At 43.9% G+C, this 17,275-nt stretch overlaps 1 protein-coding gene across 1 annotated transcript in view; it reads right to left on the bottom strand.

Moving 5' to 3' along the window:
• Positions 1 to 627: 627 nt before the first annotated feature.
• The window catches only part of cntn1b (contactin 1b), a 165,939-nt gene continuing 149,291 nt past the window's right edge, over positions 628 to 17,275 (bottom strand). Inside the window, exons 22-25 of the mRNA XM_060903505.1 lie at positions 5,376 to 5,565; positions 4,914 to 5,029; positions 1,000 to 1,156; positions 628 to 781 (exon numbers count right to left, since the gene is read on the bottom strand). Of these exons, the coding sequence (XP_060759488.1) occupies positions 699 to 781; positions 1,000 to 1,156; positions 4,914 to 5,029; positions 5,376 to 5,565 (546 nt within the window). The 3' untranslated portion in view covers positions 628 to 698. The remainder of the gene's footprint in view (positions 782 to 999; positions 1,157 to 4,913; positions 5,030 to 5,375; positions 5,566 to 17,275) is intronic.

The raw sequence follows: 17,275 nt of genomic DNA, 5'->3' as shown, positions 1-17,275 counted from the left end.
TAAAAGCCTTTTGTTGTAAGGCCATCTTTTGTACATGAGCCGTTTCTATACTAGCACTTTTCAGGGGTTTTTCATTTTGAAATGTAAGATTTTTAAATCATTTGCTTCTATAGCAGTGCTATACTGTAAAGATCACATTCTACAGTACTTTATTACATTTGATGGTAATAAACTGTTTATGGAGATTACAGTAAGAACACAAAAATAGCAGCAAACATTATTATACTGTAAAGCTTATTCTATACAGCACAGTACTGTAATTTTTACAGTAATATACTGTTGTACATTACAGTAGGTATACTGTAGAAAAGGTTTCAAGGTGGCAACTGTAACTGCTAGTAGTTTACTGTAACTTAACAGGGAAATTTTAGTCCACATGAACAAAATTTAAAATATATGAAACAGTAAATTAAAAAGAATTTTGCTGTTTTTATTTTTTATTTTTACTAAATCCAATTATCAATATTGCAAAACTTGTGTCTACGGTGATGTTTTCATGTAATCATATGGACTCATCTCTCACACCAATATGGATTTTAATATTGGTACTTTAATACTTCAATTTGATCTACACATTAGGAAGGTTATACGACATACAAATAATTGCATAATGAAATAAATCGCACATTTGTCAATAGAACATAGAGATTTGGGTTTTCCTACACGCCTTTTGATTCAACTTGAGAAATTATAGTCTCCTAAATGCCCAGGTTCATGCAGGTGAACACCAGCAGCAGCAGAGCTACAGCGCAGATAGGCTGAGAGTTCACAATAGCTGCACCTGTGACAACATGACAGAAAAAGTGAAAGGTACAGGAAGGGATCATTCCAGACATTAGCTTAAAATATAGTCTATATGAATAATGTCAGAGAACATTTAAAGGAACTTGGCATTCAGAGTTCAAGATCATGCTGGCAGTAACTGAACATAACACAATACTTTGCTGAACAATCATTTGGACACAAGTGAGAGTGGAAAAAAAAAGATTCTCAGCACACCTTGCACCTGTATCTGTGATATAGGGCCATCTCCTCCTTCACAGCGAGGCCGTATCTCTATTATGTAGTCTCCGGTCTCAGGCATGGGGAAGTCAATGTAGTGCCTGCCGGTGGTGTACAGTTTCCCATAGCGCTCCCCTTCCTTCCTAAACAAAATCTAAAAAGCAAAGAAGAGAAGCTATGAACATCACACCAAGAGCCACAATAGACACAGTAGCCCTCATTTACAGTGGTGCTTTAAAGTTTGTGAACCCTTTAGAATTTTCTATATTTCTGCATAAATATGACCTAAAACATCATCAGATTTTCACATAAGTCCTAAAAGTAGATAACGAGAACCCAGACGAGACAAATGAGACAAAAATATTATACTTGGTCATTTATTTATTGAGGAAAATGATCCAATATTACATATCTGTGATTGCAATTAGCAGTTAATTTGAAGGTGAAATTAGAGTCAGGTGTTTTCAATCAATGGGATGACAATCAGGTGTGAGTGGGCACCCTGTTTTATTTAAAGAACAGGGATCTATTAAAGTCTGATCTTCATAACATGTTTGTGGAAGTGTATCATGGCATGAACAAAGGAGACTTCTGAGGACTTCAGAAAAAGCATTGTTGATGCTCATCAGGCTGGAAAAGGTTACCAAACCATCTCTAAAGAGTTTGGACTCCACCAATCCACAGTCAGACAGATTGTGTACAAATGGAGGAAATTCAAGACCATTGTTACCCTCCCCAGGAGTGGCTGACCAACAAAGATCACTCCAAGAGCAAGGCGTGTAATAGTCGGCAAGGTCACAAAGAACCCCAGGATAACTTCTAAGCAACTGAAGGCCTCTCTCATTGACTAATGTTAATGTTCATGACTCCACCATCAGGAGAACACTGGGTTGCAAGGAGAAAGCCACTGCTCTCCAAAAAGAACATTGCTGCTTGTCTGCAGTTTGCTAAAGATCATGTGGACAAGCCCGAAGGCTATTAGAAAAATGTTTTGTGGACAGATGAGACCAAAATAGAACTTTTTGGTTTCAATGAGAAGCGTTATGTTTGGAGAAAGGAAAAACACTGCATTCCAGCATAAGAACCTTATCCCATCTGTGAAACATGGTGGTGGTAGTATCATGGTTTGGCCTTGTTTTGCTGCATCTGGGCCAGGACGGCTTGCCATCGTTGATGGAACAAAGAATTCTGAATTATACCAGCGAATTTTAAAGGAAAATGTCAGGACATCTGTCCATGAACTGAATCTCAAGAGAAGGTGGGTCATGCAGCAAAACAACGACCCTAAGCACACTAGTCGTTCTATCAAATAATGGTTAAAGAAGAATAAAGTTAATGTTTTGGAATGGCCAAGTCAAAGTCCTGACCTTAATCCAGTCCTGACCTTAATCCAACCTGAAGCGAGCAGTTCATGTGAGGAAACCCACCAACATCCCAGAGTTGAAGCTGTTCTGTACGGAGGAATGGGCTAAAATTCATCCAAGCCGGTGTGCAGGACTGATCAACAGTTACTGGAAATTTTTAGTTGCAGTTATTGCTGCACAAGGGGGTCACACCAGATACTGAAAGCAAAGGTTCACATACTTTTGCCACTCACAGATAAGTAATATTGGATCATTTTCCTCAATAAATAAATGACCAAACATAATATTTTGTCTCATTTGTTTAACTGGATTCTCTTTATCTACTTTTAGGACTTGTGTGAAAATCTGAGGTTTTAGGTCATATTTATGCAGAAATATAGAAAATTCTAAAGGGTTCACAAACTTTCAAGCACCACTGTATATGGTGCTGCTTTAGGACAACAAATTTGGCATGCTACAACAACAACAACAACAACAACAACAACAAAAAACAACCCACATTTCATTAGTCTAGATTTTATCAAAGGGGGAGGATTCAATACAGAAAAGCACACTTTCATATGGGACAATTGCAACCAGACTAATTGATCATTCATCAGGCGTGCACATGTGCTGTAACACCATGTTTTCAATAAAACACAGACTGTTTAACCACCCTTCCAGTATTTTTGTTTCATCAAAATAATTAAATTAATTTAATTCACATTTATTGTAAGTAACATAGTATTTTGAATGAATTAATACACTACACTGGGATTCTTCCCTAGTGATGCTCTGTCAGGTCATAACTGCAGCTGTCTTCTGTTCCTGCTTGTTCTTGAGGCACCTGGCCTTCAGTTTTACCTTCAACAAGTGAAATGCAAGTTTCAGGTCATTGTCCATCTGCACTGTGTAGCATTATCCAATGAGTTTTGAAGCATTTGGCTGAATGTGAGCAGATAATACAGCCTTCAGAATTCATCCTACTGCTTTTGTCAGCAGTCACGTCACCAATAAATACAAAAGAACCAGTTCCATTGACAGCTATACACGCCCACACCATGAGTTGATGTGGTATTGCTTTGGGTCATGAGTAGTTCCTTTCCTTTTCCATATTCTTCTCTTCCCATCATTCTGATACACGTTGATCTTTGTGTCGTCTGTCCACAGGATGTTGTTCCAGAACTGTACAGACTTTTTGGCAAACTCTAATCTGGTCTTTCTGAATTTGAGGCTTACCAGTGGTTTATATCTGGAAGTAAACCCTCTCTATTTACCCTGGTGAAGTCATCTCTTAACTGTTGGCTTTAACACAGATAAACCTACCTCCTGGAGGCTTTTCTTTATCTGGCCAACTGCTGTAAAAGGGATTTTCTTCACCATGGAAGGAATTCTTCTGTCATCTACCACAGTTCTTTTCCATGGTATTGTGTGTCTTTTGGTGTTCCTGGTGTTCATAAGAAGTCGTCAACTGTCTAATTACTGTTAACCTCTAATTATGTTGGTCCTTTATTGATTGATTGTGTCTGAATACCTTTTTCCATATCAATATAGTTTTTAACCATCTTTTTAATATGTATATCCTATATTTTGTTCGTATTTATAATTAGAAATTCAAAAGATATGTCCACTTCAAAAGTATACACATATGCAGCTGATGTACATTATACAACAAAATAGTGTCCAAATACTTATTTCCCCTCACTGTACATCAAAAACCAAATAAAAGTGATTCCTGCTGGTCTCAAGAACTGATGTGTCTCGTGCATGTTGTAGACAATTGTGGTTCTATTAGTCAATGGGTTTACTAGTGCATCTCAAGGAATTAGAATATCATGAGAAAGTTCAATATTTTCCATCAGTTATTTAAGAATGTGAAAATTTAATATATTCTCGACTCATTACATGCAAACTAAAATGTTTCAAGCATTTTTCTCTTTTACTTTTTGGAGCTTTATGGAGATGCCACTTTCCAGCAGGACTTGGCACCTGCCCACAGTGCCAAAACTCCTACCAAATGGTTTCCTGACCATGGTATTACTGTGCTTGATTAACCAGCTAACTTGCCTGATCTGAACCCCAGAGAGAATCTATGGGCTATTGCCAAGAGGAAGATGAGAAACACCCGACCCAAAAATACAGACAAGCTGAAGGCCACTATCAAAGCAACCTGGACTTCAATAACTCCTCAGCAGTGTCACAGGCTAATCGCCTCCATGCCATGCCGCATTGATGCAGTAATTCATGGTAAAGGAGCCCCAATCAAGTACTGAGTATATAAATGAACATACTTTTCAGAAGTAGGGCATTTCTGTATTGTAAATACTTTTTTAATTGATCTTTGGAAATGTTCTAATAATTTGAAAAACTGGATTTCTGATTTTCATGAACAATAAGCCATAATGATCAAAATTTTAAAAAGCCTTGAAATATTTCATTTATCGTGTAATGAATAGAGAATATATGAAAGTTTACCTTTTTGAATTCATTTCTGAAAAAAAAAACTTTCATGACATTCTAATTATTTGAGATGCACTAGTATTTGTGATACTCCAAAGGAAGACTCACTTTGTATCCTTCCACATAAGACTCATTCCAGTAGTTGTAGATGTGATCCCAGTAGATATACAGCCATTTGCGTGTAAAGCTGACATATTTGTATACTCTTAGACGTCGATTTGGAGCTGAAAAAAATCAATAGATTATAAAGACACAGTCATGTGCAGTTGAGTCCAAGGACACAATACATATCTATAAGCCTTGGTTAGATAAGACAGGTCTGATTTTGTCATAGGAATTAGAAAGTATTGGTCATGCAAGTATCATGAGTGACTAGCAGTCTGTATATTCATATAATGTATGTTACGTATGCCAGGATGCATAACTTCTATATCCTTGTAAAGACTAGAAAGGTTACATTTATAAAACATTCTTAAAGTGCATCATTGTCTTTATTTGTAAAGCATTTTAAAATTAATATACTACATTCACATTGTGTGTAAATACCCAAGGATTCCATTATATGCTTACGTGGTCTCCTCGTAAACATCTCACAGTGCTCACTGGGTGGTCCAAGTCCAGCTCCATTGTAAGCACGCACCTCAATAAGGTAGTGTGAGTCAGGCCGCATGTTCTCCAAACGAGTCTGGTTAACTGAGCTGTGGACCAGAACACGTGAAGCTGCTGCTTCGTTGTCGTCATATTTCCTCCAGTAGCGTATCTGAACAGGAAGCAGACGCAGCCATTAGAGCTATACTTGGCAATGAGGTGCTTGAAGGATATGATTGTTAACTGTTGATTTAATTCCCATGTTAAAGTGTGCACTGAAACTGGGATCCTGTGGGACCTCAAAAAAGTTACACATACAGGCTAGGAAGTTTAACTCTTAAGTCGGCAGTGTGAGGCAATCAGAAATGAAGATGGGAGAACAGAGACATTCCTTCTGAATTCAGGGGAACTTTTTGGCAGGCAAATTACAACCCCGAGTCCAAAAAAGTTGGGACAAAGTACAAATTGTAAATAAAAACAGAATGCAATGATGTGGAAGTTTCAAAATTCCATATTTTATTCAGAATAGAACATAGATGACATATCAAATGTTTAAACTGAGAAAATGTATCATTTAAAGAGAAAAATTAGGTGATTTTAAATTTCATGACAACACCACATCTCAAAAAAGTTGGGACAAGGCCATGTTTACCACTGTGAGACATCCCCTTTTCTCTTTACAACAGTCTGTAAATGTCTGGGGACTGAGGAGACAAGTTGCTCAAGTTTAGGGATAGGAATGTTAACCCATTCTTGTCTAATGTAGGATTCTAGTTGCTCAACTGTCTTAGGTCTTTTTTGTCGTATCTTCCGTTTTATGATGCGCCAAATGTTTTCTATGGGTGAAAGATCTGGACTGCAGGCTGGCCAGTTCAGTACCCGGACCCTTCTTCTACGCAGCCATGATGCTGTAATTCATGCAGTATGTGGTTTGGCATTGTCATGTTGGAAAATGCAAAATCTTCCCTGAAAGAGACGTCATCTGGATGGGAGCATATGTTACTCTAGAACCTGGATATACCTTTCAGCATTGATGGTGTCTTTTCAGATGTGTAAGCTGCCCATGCCACACGCACTAATGCAACCCCATACCATCAGAGATGCAGGCTTCTGAACTGAGCGCTGATGATAACTTGGGTCGTCCTTCTCCTCTTTAGTCCGAATGACACGGCGTCCCTGATTTCCATAAAGAACTTCAAATTTTGATTTGTCTGACCACAGAACAGTTTTCCACTTTGCCACAGTCCATTTTAAATGAGCCTTGGCCCAGAGAAGACGTCTGCACTTCTGGATCATGTTTAGATACGGCTTCTTCTTTGAACTATAGAGTTTTAGCTGGCAACGGCGGATGGCACAGTGAATTCTGTTCACAGATAATGTTCTCTGGAAATATTCCTGAGCCCATTTTGTGATTTCCAATGCAGAAGCATGCCTGTATGTGATGCAGTGCCGTCTAAGGGCCCGAAGATCACGGGCACCCAGTATGGTTTTCCAGCCTTGACCCTTACGCACAGATTCTTCCAGATTCTCTGAATCTTTTGATGATATTATGCACTGTAGATGATGATATGTTCAAACTCTTTGCCATTTTACACTGTTGAACTCCTTTCTGATATTGCTCCACTATTTGTCAGCGCAGAATTAGGGGGATTGGTGACCCTCTTCCCATCTTTACTTCTGAGAGCCGCTGCCACTCCAAGATGCCCAGTCATGTTAATGACCTATTGCCAATTGACCTAATGAGTTGCAATTTGATCCTCCAGCTGTTCCTTTTTTGTACCTTTAACTTTTCCAGCCTCTTATTGCCCCTGTCCCAACTTTTTTGAGATGTATTGCTGCCATGAAATTTCAAATGAGCCAATATTTGGCATGAAATTTCAAAATGTCTCACTTTCGACATTTGATATGTTGTCTATGTTCTATTGTGAATACAATATCAGTTTTTGAGATTTGTAAATTATTGCATTCCGTTTTTATTTACAATTTGTACTTTATCCCAACTTTTTTAGAATCGGGGTTGTATGTTGCTGTTTTCAACTTTTTATTAAAGAGCCTGAAACAAGCACAAAACCCCCCATCATTTTCTTATTGTACCCCATTTTGAACCAAAGACCAAATTTTGTATTGATGTCAAATTTCTCTTTGGGTAGTCACAATATTAAGACACTTACCCATATGACTACAGCATCTCATCTCATCATCTCTAGCCACTTTATCCTGTTCTACAGGGTCGCAGGCAAGCTGGAGCCTACCCCAGCTGACTACAGGTGAAAGGCGGGGTACTGTACACCCTGGACAAGTCGCCAGGTCATCACAGGGCTGACACATAGACACAGACAGCCATTCACACTCACATTCACACCTATAGTCAATTTAGAGTCACCAGTTAACCTAACCTGCATGTCTTTGGACTGTGGGGGAAACCGGAGCACCCGGAGGAAACCCACGCGGACACGGGGAGAACATGTAAACTCCGCACAGAAAGGCCCTCGCCGGCCACGGGGCTTGAACCCAGACTTTCTTGCTGTGAGGCGACAGCGCTAACCACTACACCACCGTGCCGCCTGACTACAGCATAATCATAATATATTATTATGACCCATATGACTACAGCATAATCATTATTTACATCTAAAGTGCTAATTGTTGATTAACTTATTATTGATCAGGAGCTTAATGTACTGTGTTTAACAGAAACATGGTGTTGTATCTGACCAGGTGGGTGGAGCACAGAAGCACGACAGGCCAGAACTGAATTCTCAAAAACTCTTTTATTTTCAGCTTTGCCTTTCACACTCTCCCAGCCACACACACACACACACACACACACACACACACACACACACACGTGTTCTGGTTGGGGAGAGAGCTCCCTTTCTCTGCTCTCTCCTTTTAAAGGGTGCGGTCACTGGGGAAGACAAACAAACACAGGTTAATTCCCATCAGGTGCAGTGATTCCACCACTTACATTCCCTGACTCCGCCCTCCATTCACGGACCGATGCTTGGCCATGCCGCCGCTGCCACATACCCCCACCACCCGACTCAGGTCGGGGAGCTGTCCAGCCTGTAGCCGACTTCCCCCCCCTTGCCGGGGGAGGAAATCCACCACGACCATCTGTGCCCCCGGCCTGTGGACCACCTCAAACTTAAACAGCTGGAGTGCCAGATATCAACGGGTGAGCCGTGCATTGGCATCCTTCATGCGGTGGAGCCACTGCAGGGGCGCGTGGTCTGAACAGAGGGTGAAAGGGCGCCCCAGCAGGTAGTAGCGGAGGGCGAGGACTGCCCACTTGATGGCGAGGCATTCCTTTTCGATTGTGCTGTACCTGCCCTCATGCACCGACAGCTTCCGGCTGATGTACAGCACTGAACGTTCCTCCCCCTCCACCTTCTGGGACAGAACAGCCCCCAGCCCTCTGTCTGATGCATCCATCTGCAAAATAAAGGGGAGAGAAAAGTCAGGGGAGTGTAACAGTGGCCCTCCACACAGTGCAGCCTTTACCTCCAAGAAAGCCTGCTGGCATTGCTCCGTCCACTGGACCGGATCTGGTGCTCCCTTTTTAGCGAGATCAGTCAGCGGGCTGGTGACGTCTGAATAATTAGGTATAAACCTACGATAGTAGCCAGCCAGCCCCAGGAACTGCCTCACCCCCTTTTTGGTTTTGGGCCTCAGGCAGACCGCAATCACTGCTGTCATTAATTTGGGGATGCACCTGCCCATTGCCCAAGTGGAAACCCAGATACCGTACTTCCACCCGCCCAATCGCACACTTCTTCAGGTTGGCTGTGAGACCCGCTCACCTCAGCAACCTAAGGATGGCCCTTCGGTGTTCTAAGTGCCGTGGCCAGTCGTTACTGTAAATATCATCATCCAAGTAGGCAGCCGCATAGGTGGCGTGGGGGTGGAGTACCCTATCCATAAGCCGCTGGAATGTAGCGGGTGCCCCAAACAGCCCAAAAGGAAGTGTGACGAACTGGTGTAAGCCAAACGGTGTGGAAAAGGCTGTTTTCACTTGGGATAGTGGAGTCAAGGGGATCTGCCAATATCCCTTTTTCAAATCCAGTGTCGAATAAAAACGAGCCATGCCTAATCGATCGAGCAACTCGTCAATACGAGGCATTGGGTACGCGTCAAATTTAGACACCGCGTTGACTTTTCTATAGTCCACACAGAACCGGACCGACCCGTCAGCCTTGGGAACCAAGACCACTGGGCTGCTCTAGTCACTGTGGGACTCCTCGACGATGCCCATTTCGAGCATGGCCTCGAGTTCTTCCTGAACCACCTTTTTTTTTGTGTTCTGGCAGTCTGTAAGGGTGGCTGCGCACTATTACCCCCGGGGGCGTTTCAATATGGTGTTCTATGAGGTGGGTGCAGCCGGGTAGGGGCGAGAACACGTCAGAAAATTCTGTTTGCAACTGGGCGACCTCCGTGAGCTGGGTCGGGGAGAGGTGGCCTCCACAGGGGACTGGAGCAGTGGGCGATGTCAAATTTCTTTTTTGAACCTCCGGCCCCAGCTCCGCCTTCTCCGGAACCACCGACACCAACGCCACGAGGACCTCCTCGTTCCAAAGTTTTAGTCGATTGAGGTGTTAAATCTGTAACGCCCCACCCGTCCATTCGCCTTACCTCATAGTCGATGTCCCCGACTCGCCGTGTGACCTCAAAGGGTCCTTGCCACAACACGAGTACTTTATCTCCCGGTGTGAATTTCCTAAGGCGCGTGCCCCTGAGGTACGGGCGGACTTGACGTTCTTGGGCCTGCCACAAATTCTCCTGGGTTAGGTGCATGAGTGTGTGGAGTTTGGCGCGCAGGTCGATGACGTGTTGAATTTCGTTTTTACTGGTTGAAGGTCCCTCCTCCCAATTTTCCCGTAGCACATCCAGAATGCCACGCAGCTTACGCCCGTATAATAATTCGAACTGGGAGAACCCCATGGAGGCTTGTGGCACCAGAACTAAAATCAAGCGATATCCTCATGTTGACCGATCTAATGGCCCGACAAGATCCATCCCAATTCTTTCGAATGGGGTCTCGATTAATGGCAGAGGGCTTAAAGGTGCTTTAATGGCCGCGGGATTTACTAACTGGCATTCGCGGCACGCCGTACACCACCTACAAACATTGCCGCGAATCCCTGGCCAATAGAACCGGGTCATTATTTGGGCTAGTGTCTTATCCTGCCCCAAGTGTCCAGCTATGGGATTAAAGTGAGCCGCCTGGAATATAAATTCCCGGCAGCTCTTTGGGCTTAAAAGCTGTGTTATTTGTTCCTTAGTCTGAGTGTCCTGCGTCACTCGGTATAACCTATCTTTAATAATGGAAAAATAGGGGAAGGACAGCGTGGCGTTTGGCTGGAGAGTTTGACCATCAATTACTCTCACTTGGTCAAACGCATGCCACGGAGTTTCGTCTCGTGACTGCTCTAACAGGAAATCCGCAAGAGAATCCCAGAGAGAGGGAGGAGGAACATGCTGCTCCTCACTCTGACGTGGTGATGATGTAGACGGCTCTGTGACAGCTGCTCCCGCCAATGCCACTCTGGGACCTCCCCCCGCTGAACTATGGCAGGCCCCACTCTTCACTAAATGCATAATTAATTCCCGAAATCCCGACCAATCAGTCCCCAGAATTATCGAGTGGGTAAGGCGAGGATTAACCGCCGCCTTTACTCTAAATTTTTCCCCTCGAAATAGAATGTGGACTGACACTAAAGGGTAGTTGTGAATATCCCCGTGCACACACAACACCTTCACCAATTGTGCTCTTCCCAATGCCTCGTCTTACACCAGGCTTTGGTGGATTGAGGTCTGATTACAGCCGGAGTCCACCAAAGCCTGAAATGTATCCCCTTGGATACTCACCGGTATGCAATACGCTCCGGCCCAATTGAGGGTGGTCCCTGGCACGTCGGGGATCTGGACCACCGCGCCCACCTCCATCACCGAGCTCTGATGCTGGAGGTGCCCCGGTTCCCTGCAGTGCCAGCATAACGGCCCAGGCTCTCTCCCTGCACCAGTGTTCTGGAGATCACTCACCTGGGGGGGTGGGGGGGGGGGAAGACAGACAAGGAAGTAGGAAACGGTAGGGCACCGTGGGTGCGGCGGGCCGGCTGGGGTGGAGCCGGCCCCCGCCTCCGCGGTGGGGGAATAGGGCGAGGACAAGGAACAGAGGGAGAGAGAGAGAGAGAAGAGAGGGAAGAAGGGGAGACACGCTGTCCCGTCATCAGAACGGCCGCCATATGGTCCTCCACCAGCTCGATGGCCTGATCCGGTGACGCCGGGCGATGGCACTGGACCCACTCCGCTGTTCCTTCCGGAAGTCGGGCGATGAATTGTTCCAGCGCTACCAGATCGATGATTCCCTTGGCATCGCGGTTGTCGGCCCTCAGCCACCGCCAGCAGGAATTCCAGCGTTGCTAGCCAAATGCGAACGGCCGGCCGACCTCCTCCAGGCGCAGCGCGTGGAAGCGCTGCTGTTGCTGTTCCGGGGTGCAACCCACGCATTGGAGGATGGCCCTGCAGAGGTCCACGTAGACCAGCCAGCTGTCGGCGGGGAGCTGTAGCGCGACCAGCTGTGCCTCACCTGTTAGCAGGGGGAGGAGGCACGCTGCGCGCTGTTCCACTGGCCAACCCCATGCCTCTGCTGCCTGCTCAAAAAGAGCAAGGAAGCCTTTGGGGTTGTCATGCAGACCCATCTTCGATAGGGTGAGGTGGGGAGGGTCCGTGGCGGTGGTGATCGTGGACCCCACTGACGCGAGCAGGTGCCAGAACACCTGGCAATCTTCCTATTGTGCCAGCACCAGGGCTTCGAACTGTTGTTCCTGCTCCTTCTGGAGAGCGATCAGCGCCTGGTGCTGGCTCTGTTGGGCCGTGGTGAGGGCATGGACCAGGTCCTTGAAGGGGGAGGACTCCATGTGGCTGCTCCCTTCTGCACTCCGTCCCGGGTTTCAGCACCACTGTTGTATCTGACCAGGTGGGTGGAGCACAGAAGCACGGCAGGCCAGAACTGAGTTCTCAAAAACTTTTATTTTCAGCTTTGCCTTTCACACACTCCCAGCCACACACAAGTGTTCTGGTTGGGGAGAGAGCTCCCTTTCTCGGCTCTCTCTCTCCTTTTAAAGGGCACGGTCACTGGGGAAGGCACACAAACACAGGTTAATTCCCATCAGGTGCAGTGATTCCACCACTTACCTTCCCTGACTCTGCCCTCCATTCACAGACCGATGCTTGGCCATGCCCCCGCTGCCACACATGGATTAAGCCAAATGAATATATAACATTAAGTGAAGGTAGTCCTCCTGGATACAGTCATCTACACCAGCCTCATCTAACTGGCAGAGGAGGAGGAGGTGTTGTGGTTATTTAAAATGATTATCTAGGCGTAACACAGAAACCTGGTTATAAATTTAATATGTTTGAAGTTCTTCATACTAATATAATGCATGTAGCCTCAAAAAATAAGTCTATCCAGTCAATTCCATTATTTATTATTTACAGGCCCCCGGGGGCATATTCTGAGTTTTTTTTTTTTTTTCTGAATTTGTGGCTATTATCTCAGACCTTATTTCCTTAGACAAAGCCTTAGTTGGTGGAGATTTTAAAATTCACTTTGATAACCCTGAAGATCCTCTGAAAACAGCATTTGTGTCCATTTTAGATTCAGTAGGGGTTAATCAGAACGTCACAGGACCTACACACAATGGTGGTGACACTCTCAATCTAATACTAACATTTGGGTTAAATATAGTCACACTTCCACAGTCTGAAATTACCTTAGATCATTATCTCATCTTATTCAAAATATGTCTGAGCAATGATATATGCACCTCACCAGGCTACTGTATTAAATGTACATTCATGTCAACTACTGCACAGAGTTTTATAAATAATCTCCCATAGTTATCAACTTTGATTGGTCAGACCCTGCAGAACTTGATCAGGAAACTGAATGTTTCGAGTCAATGTTCCACAATACTTTAGATGATGTAGCTCCACTTAAAAGAAAAATGATGACATAAAAAAAATTAGCACCCTGATATAACAATTACACTCACACTCTAAAACAGACCACTTGAAAATTACAACGTAAATGGCATCAAACAAAATTGGTAGTGTTCAAATTAGCATGGAAAGAGAGTATCCTGAAGTATAGATAAGCTCTTAGTGTTGTGAGATCAGTGTATCTCTCCACCCTAATAGAGGATAACAAAAATAATCCTAGATTCTTATTTATTACTGTACCAAAATTAACTAAGAAAAATACCACTATATACACATGTACACCTGCAATATGTAGTAGCACCTACTTCATGAATTTTTTCAATGATAAAAATTGAAAATATCAGACAAAAAATTCAAACTATTAATTTAAGGCCAGACAATTTACCGGTAAGTAACCCTGTAGTTAACAATATAAATGCATCAGATCAGCAATTAGAATGTTTTACTCCCCTTCGAGAAATCAAACTAATTATTCTCCATTAATCTTCACATCAGGTGGCATGGTGGTGTAGTGGTTGGCACTGTCGCCTCACAGCAAGAAGGTCCTGGCTTCGAGCCCAGTGGCCGGTGAGGGCCTTTCTGTGTGGAGTTTGCATGTTCTCCCTATGTCTGTGTGGGTTTCCTCTGGGTGTTCCGGTTTCCCCCACAGTCCAAAGACATGCAGGTTAGGCTAATTGGTGGCTCTAAATTGATCATAGGTGTGACTGTGAGTGTGAATGGTTGTTTGTCTCTATGTGTCAGCCATGCAATGATCTGGCGACTTGTCCAGGGCGTACCCCGCCTCTCGCTCATAGTCAGCTGGGATAGGCTCCAGCTTGCCTGCGACCCTGTAGAACAGGATAAGTGGCTACAGATAAGGGATGGATAATCTCCACATCAAAATCTTCAACTTGTGTAACTAGATCCCTTATGAACACGACTCTTCAAACAGATAATACCAGAAGCAATTGAACCACTTCTAAAAATAATAAATTCTTCCCTTAGAATTGGCGATGTACCCAAATCTTTTAAAATACAGTGGTGCTTAAAAGTTTGTGAACCCTTTAGAATTTTCTATATTTCTGCATAAACATGACCTAAAACATCATCAGGTTTTCACACAAATCCTAAAAGTAGATAAAAAGAACCCAGTTAAACAAATGAGGAAAAAATATTACACTTGGTCATTTATTTATTGAGGAAAATGATCCAACATTACATATCTGTGAGTGGCAAAAGTATGTGAACCTTTGCTTTCAGTATGTGGTGTGACCCCCTTGTGCAGCAATAACTGCAACTAAACATTTCTGGTAACTGTTGATCAGTCCTGCACACTGGCTTGGAGGAATTTTAGCCCATTCCTCTGTACACAACAGCTTCAACTTGGGGATGTTGGTGGGTTTTCTCACATGAACTGCTCGCTTCAGGTCCTTCCACAGCATTTTGATTGGATTAAGGTCAGGACTTTGACTTGGCCATTCCAAAACATTCACTTTATTCTTCTTTAACCATTCTTTGATAGAACAACTTGTGTGCTTAGGGTCATTGTCTTGTTGCATGACCCACCTTCTCTTGAGATTCAGTTCCTGACATTCATGTCCTGAATCTCAGGACATCCTGAGATTCAGATGTCCTGACATTTTCCTTTAGAATTTGCTGGTATAATTCAGAATTCATTGTTCCATCAATGATGGCAAGCCGTCCTGGCCCAGATGCAGCAAAACAGGCCCAAACCATGATACTATCACCACCATGTTTCACAGATGGGATAAGGCTCTTATGCTGGAATGCAGTGTTTTCCTTTCTCCAAACATAACACTTCTCACTGAAACCAAAAAGTTCTATTTTGGTCTCATCCGTCCACAAAACCTTTTTTCCAATAGCCTTCTGGCTTGTCCACATGATCTTTAGCAAACAGCAGATGAGCAGCAATGTTTTTTTTTTGGAGAGCAGTGGCTTTCTCCTTGCAACCCAGTGTTCTCCTGCTGGTGGACTCATAAACATTCACATTAGCCAGTGTGAGAGAGGCCTTCAGTTGCTTAGAAGTTAACCTGGGGTCCTTTGTGACCTCACCGACTATTACACACTGCTCTTGGAGTGATCTTTGTTGGTCGACCACTCCTGGGGAGGGTAACAGTGGTCTTGAATTTTCTCCGGTTGAACACAATTTGTCTGACTGTGGATTGGTGGAGTCCAAACTCTTTAGAGATGATTTTGTAACCTTTTCCAGCCTGATGAGCATCAACAATGCTTTTTCTGAGGTCCTCAGAAATCTCCTTTGTTCATGCCATGATACACTTCCACAAACATTTTGTGAAGATCAGACTTTGATAGATCCCTCTTCTTTAAATAAAACAGGGTGCCCACTCACACCTGATTGTTATCCCATTGATTGAAAACACCTGACTCTAATTTCACCTTCAAATTAACTGCTAATCCTAGAGGTTCACATATTTTTGCCACTCACAGATATATAAAGGCTCACTCACAACCCGCCATACGTGCTACTATGGGCAGTCTACGGTAAAAAATTTGGCAAAACCATGCTTGACACTTGCGTGAAACTTGCGTGTGTTTCTGCAAAGCCAGATGAAAGACACCAGCTTAATTGAACTGAAGAATGTGTAAAGGACATTAGACACTGGATGCTTATGATCTTCCTTCTGCTTAACTCTGACAAGACAGAAGTACTTATACCGTACTTGGACTCCATGCAGCTAGAAGGAAATTTTCTGATTACGCAGTAACTCTGGATGGCCTTTCTGTTTCTTCATATGCAGCTGTAAAAGACCTCAGTGTGATCATTGACTCCAGTCTTTCATTTGAAACTCATATCAATAACATTACCTAGATAGCTTTCTTTCATCTCAGAAACCGCCACCTCTGTTTTTTACCATGCACCGCGGAGACCGCACATCTGCTTCCGGTAAAAACAAAGGTGGCGGTGTGTGTGTTTATGTTAACAACAGATGGTGTACGGACGTACAGGTGGTTGAAAAACACTGTTGTGCGGACAGTGAAGTGCTGATAGTGAAGTGCAGACCCTTTTATCTACCGAGGGAGTTCAGTGCTGTGTTTATGCTGGCTGTTTACATCCCGCCGCGGGCCGACTGCACTACAGCGTTAGGACTACTACGTGACATCGGCAAATACGAGACCACACACCCAGATGCTGTGTTCATTGTGGCCAGGGATTTTAATCATTGCAACCTCAGGACTGTGCTACCAAAGTACCATCAACACGTGAGCTTTCCGACAAGGGACAACAACATCCTGGACCATGTCTACAGCAACGTGAGAAATGGCTACAAGGCTGTGCCCCGCCCCCACTTTGGACAGTCTGACCACACCTCTGTGTTCCCCTACCCAGCTTACAAGGCCCTTCTCAAACAAGCCCCACCAGTGTGTAAAACTGTTAAAGTTTGGAATGAAGAGACTGATCTGGTGCTCCAGGACTGCTTCAGTTCTACAAACTGGGATGTGTTTAAGACTTCTGCTTTGAGAGAAGACTGTTCTGTGGATTTAGAGGAATATGCATCTGTGGTCACCAGCTACATCAGTATGTGTATTAATGACATTGTCCCCACCAAGCGCTGCAAAATATATCCTAACCAAAAACCTTGGATTAACAGTGAAGTACGCTCCATGCTACATGCATGCTCCACTGCTTTTGCCTCTGGCGACGCAGATGGATATAAAAAAAAAGGCCAGATATGACCTACGCAGATCCATCAGGGAAGCCAAGAGGCAGTACAGACTGAAGCTGGAAGGATATTACAACACCTCAGACTCCAGATGCATGTGGCAGGGCCTGCAACACATCACCAATTTCAGCAGAAGAACAGCAGGGTCACAGCCAACCACAACACATCACCAGATGAGCTGAACGAGTTCTA

The sequence above is a fragment of the Neoarius graeffei genome, chromosome 21 (genome assembly GCF_027579695.1).
Source record: "Neoarius graeffei isolate fNeoGra1 chromosome 21, fNeoGra1.pri, whole genome shotgun sequence".
Classification (NCBI taxonomy): Eukaryota; Metazoa; Chordata; class Actinopteri; order Siluriformes; family Ariidae; genus Neoarius; species Neoarius graeffei.
This window is presented reverse-complemented; position numbering and strand designations above follow the sequence as displayed.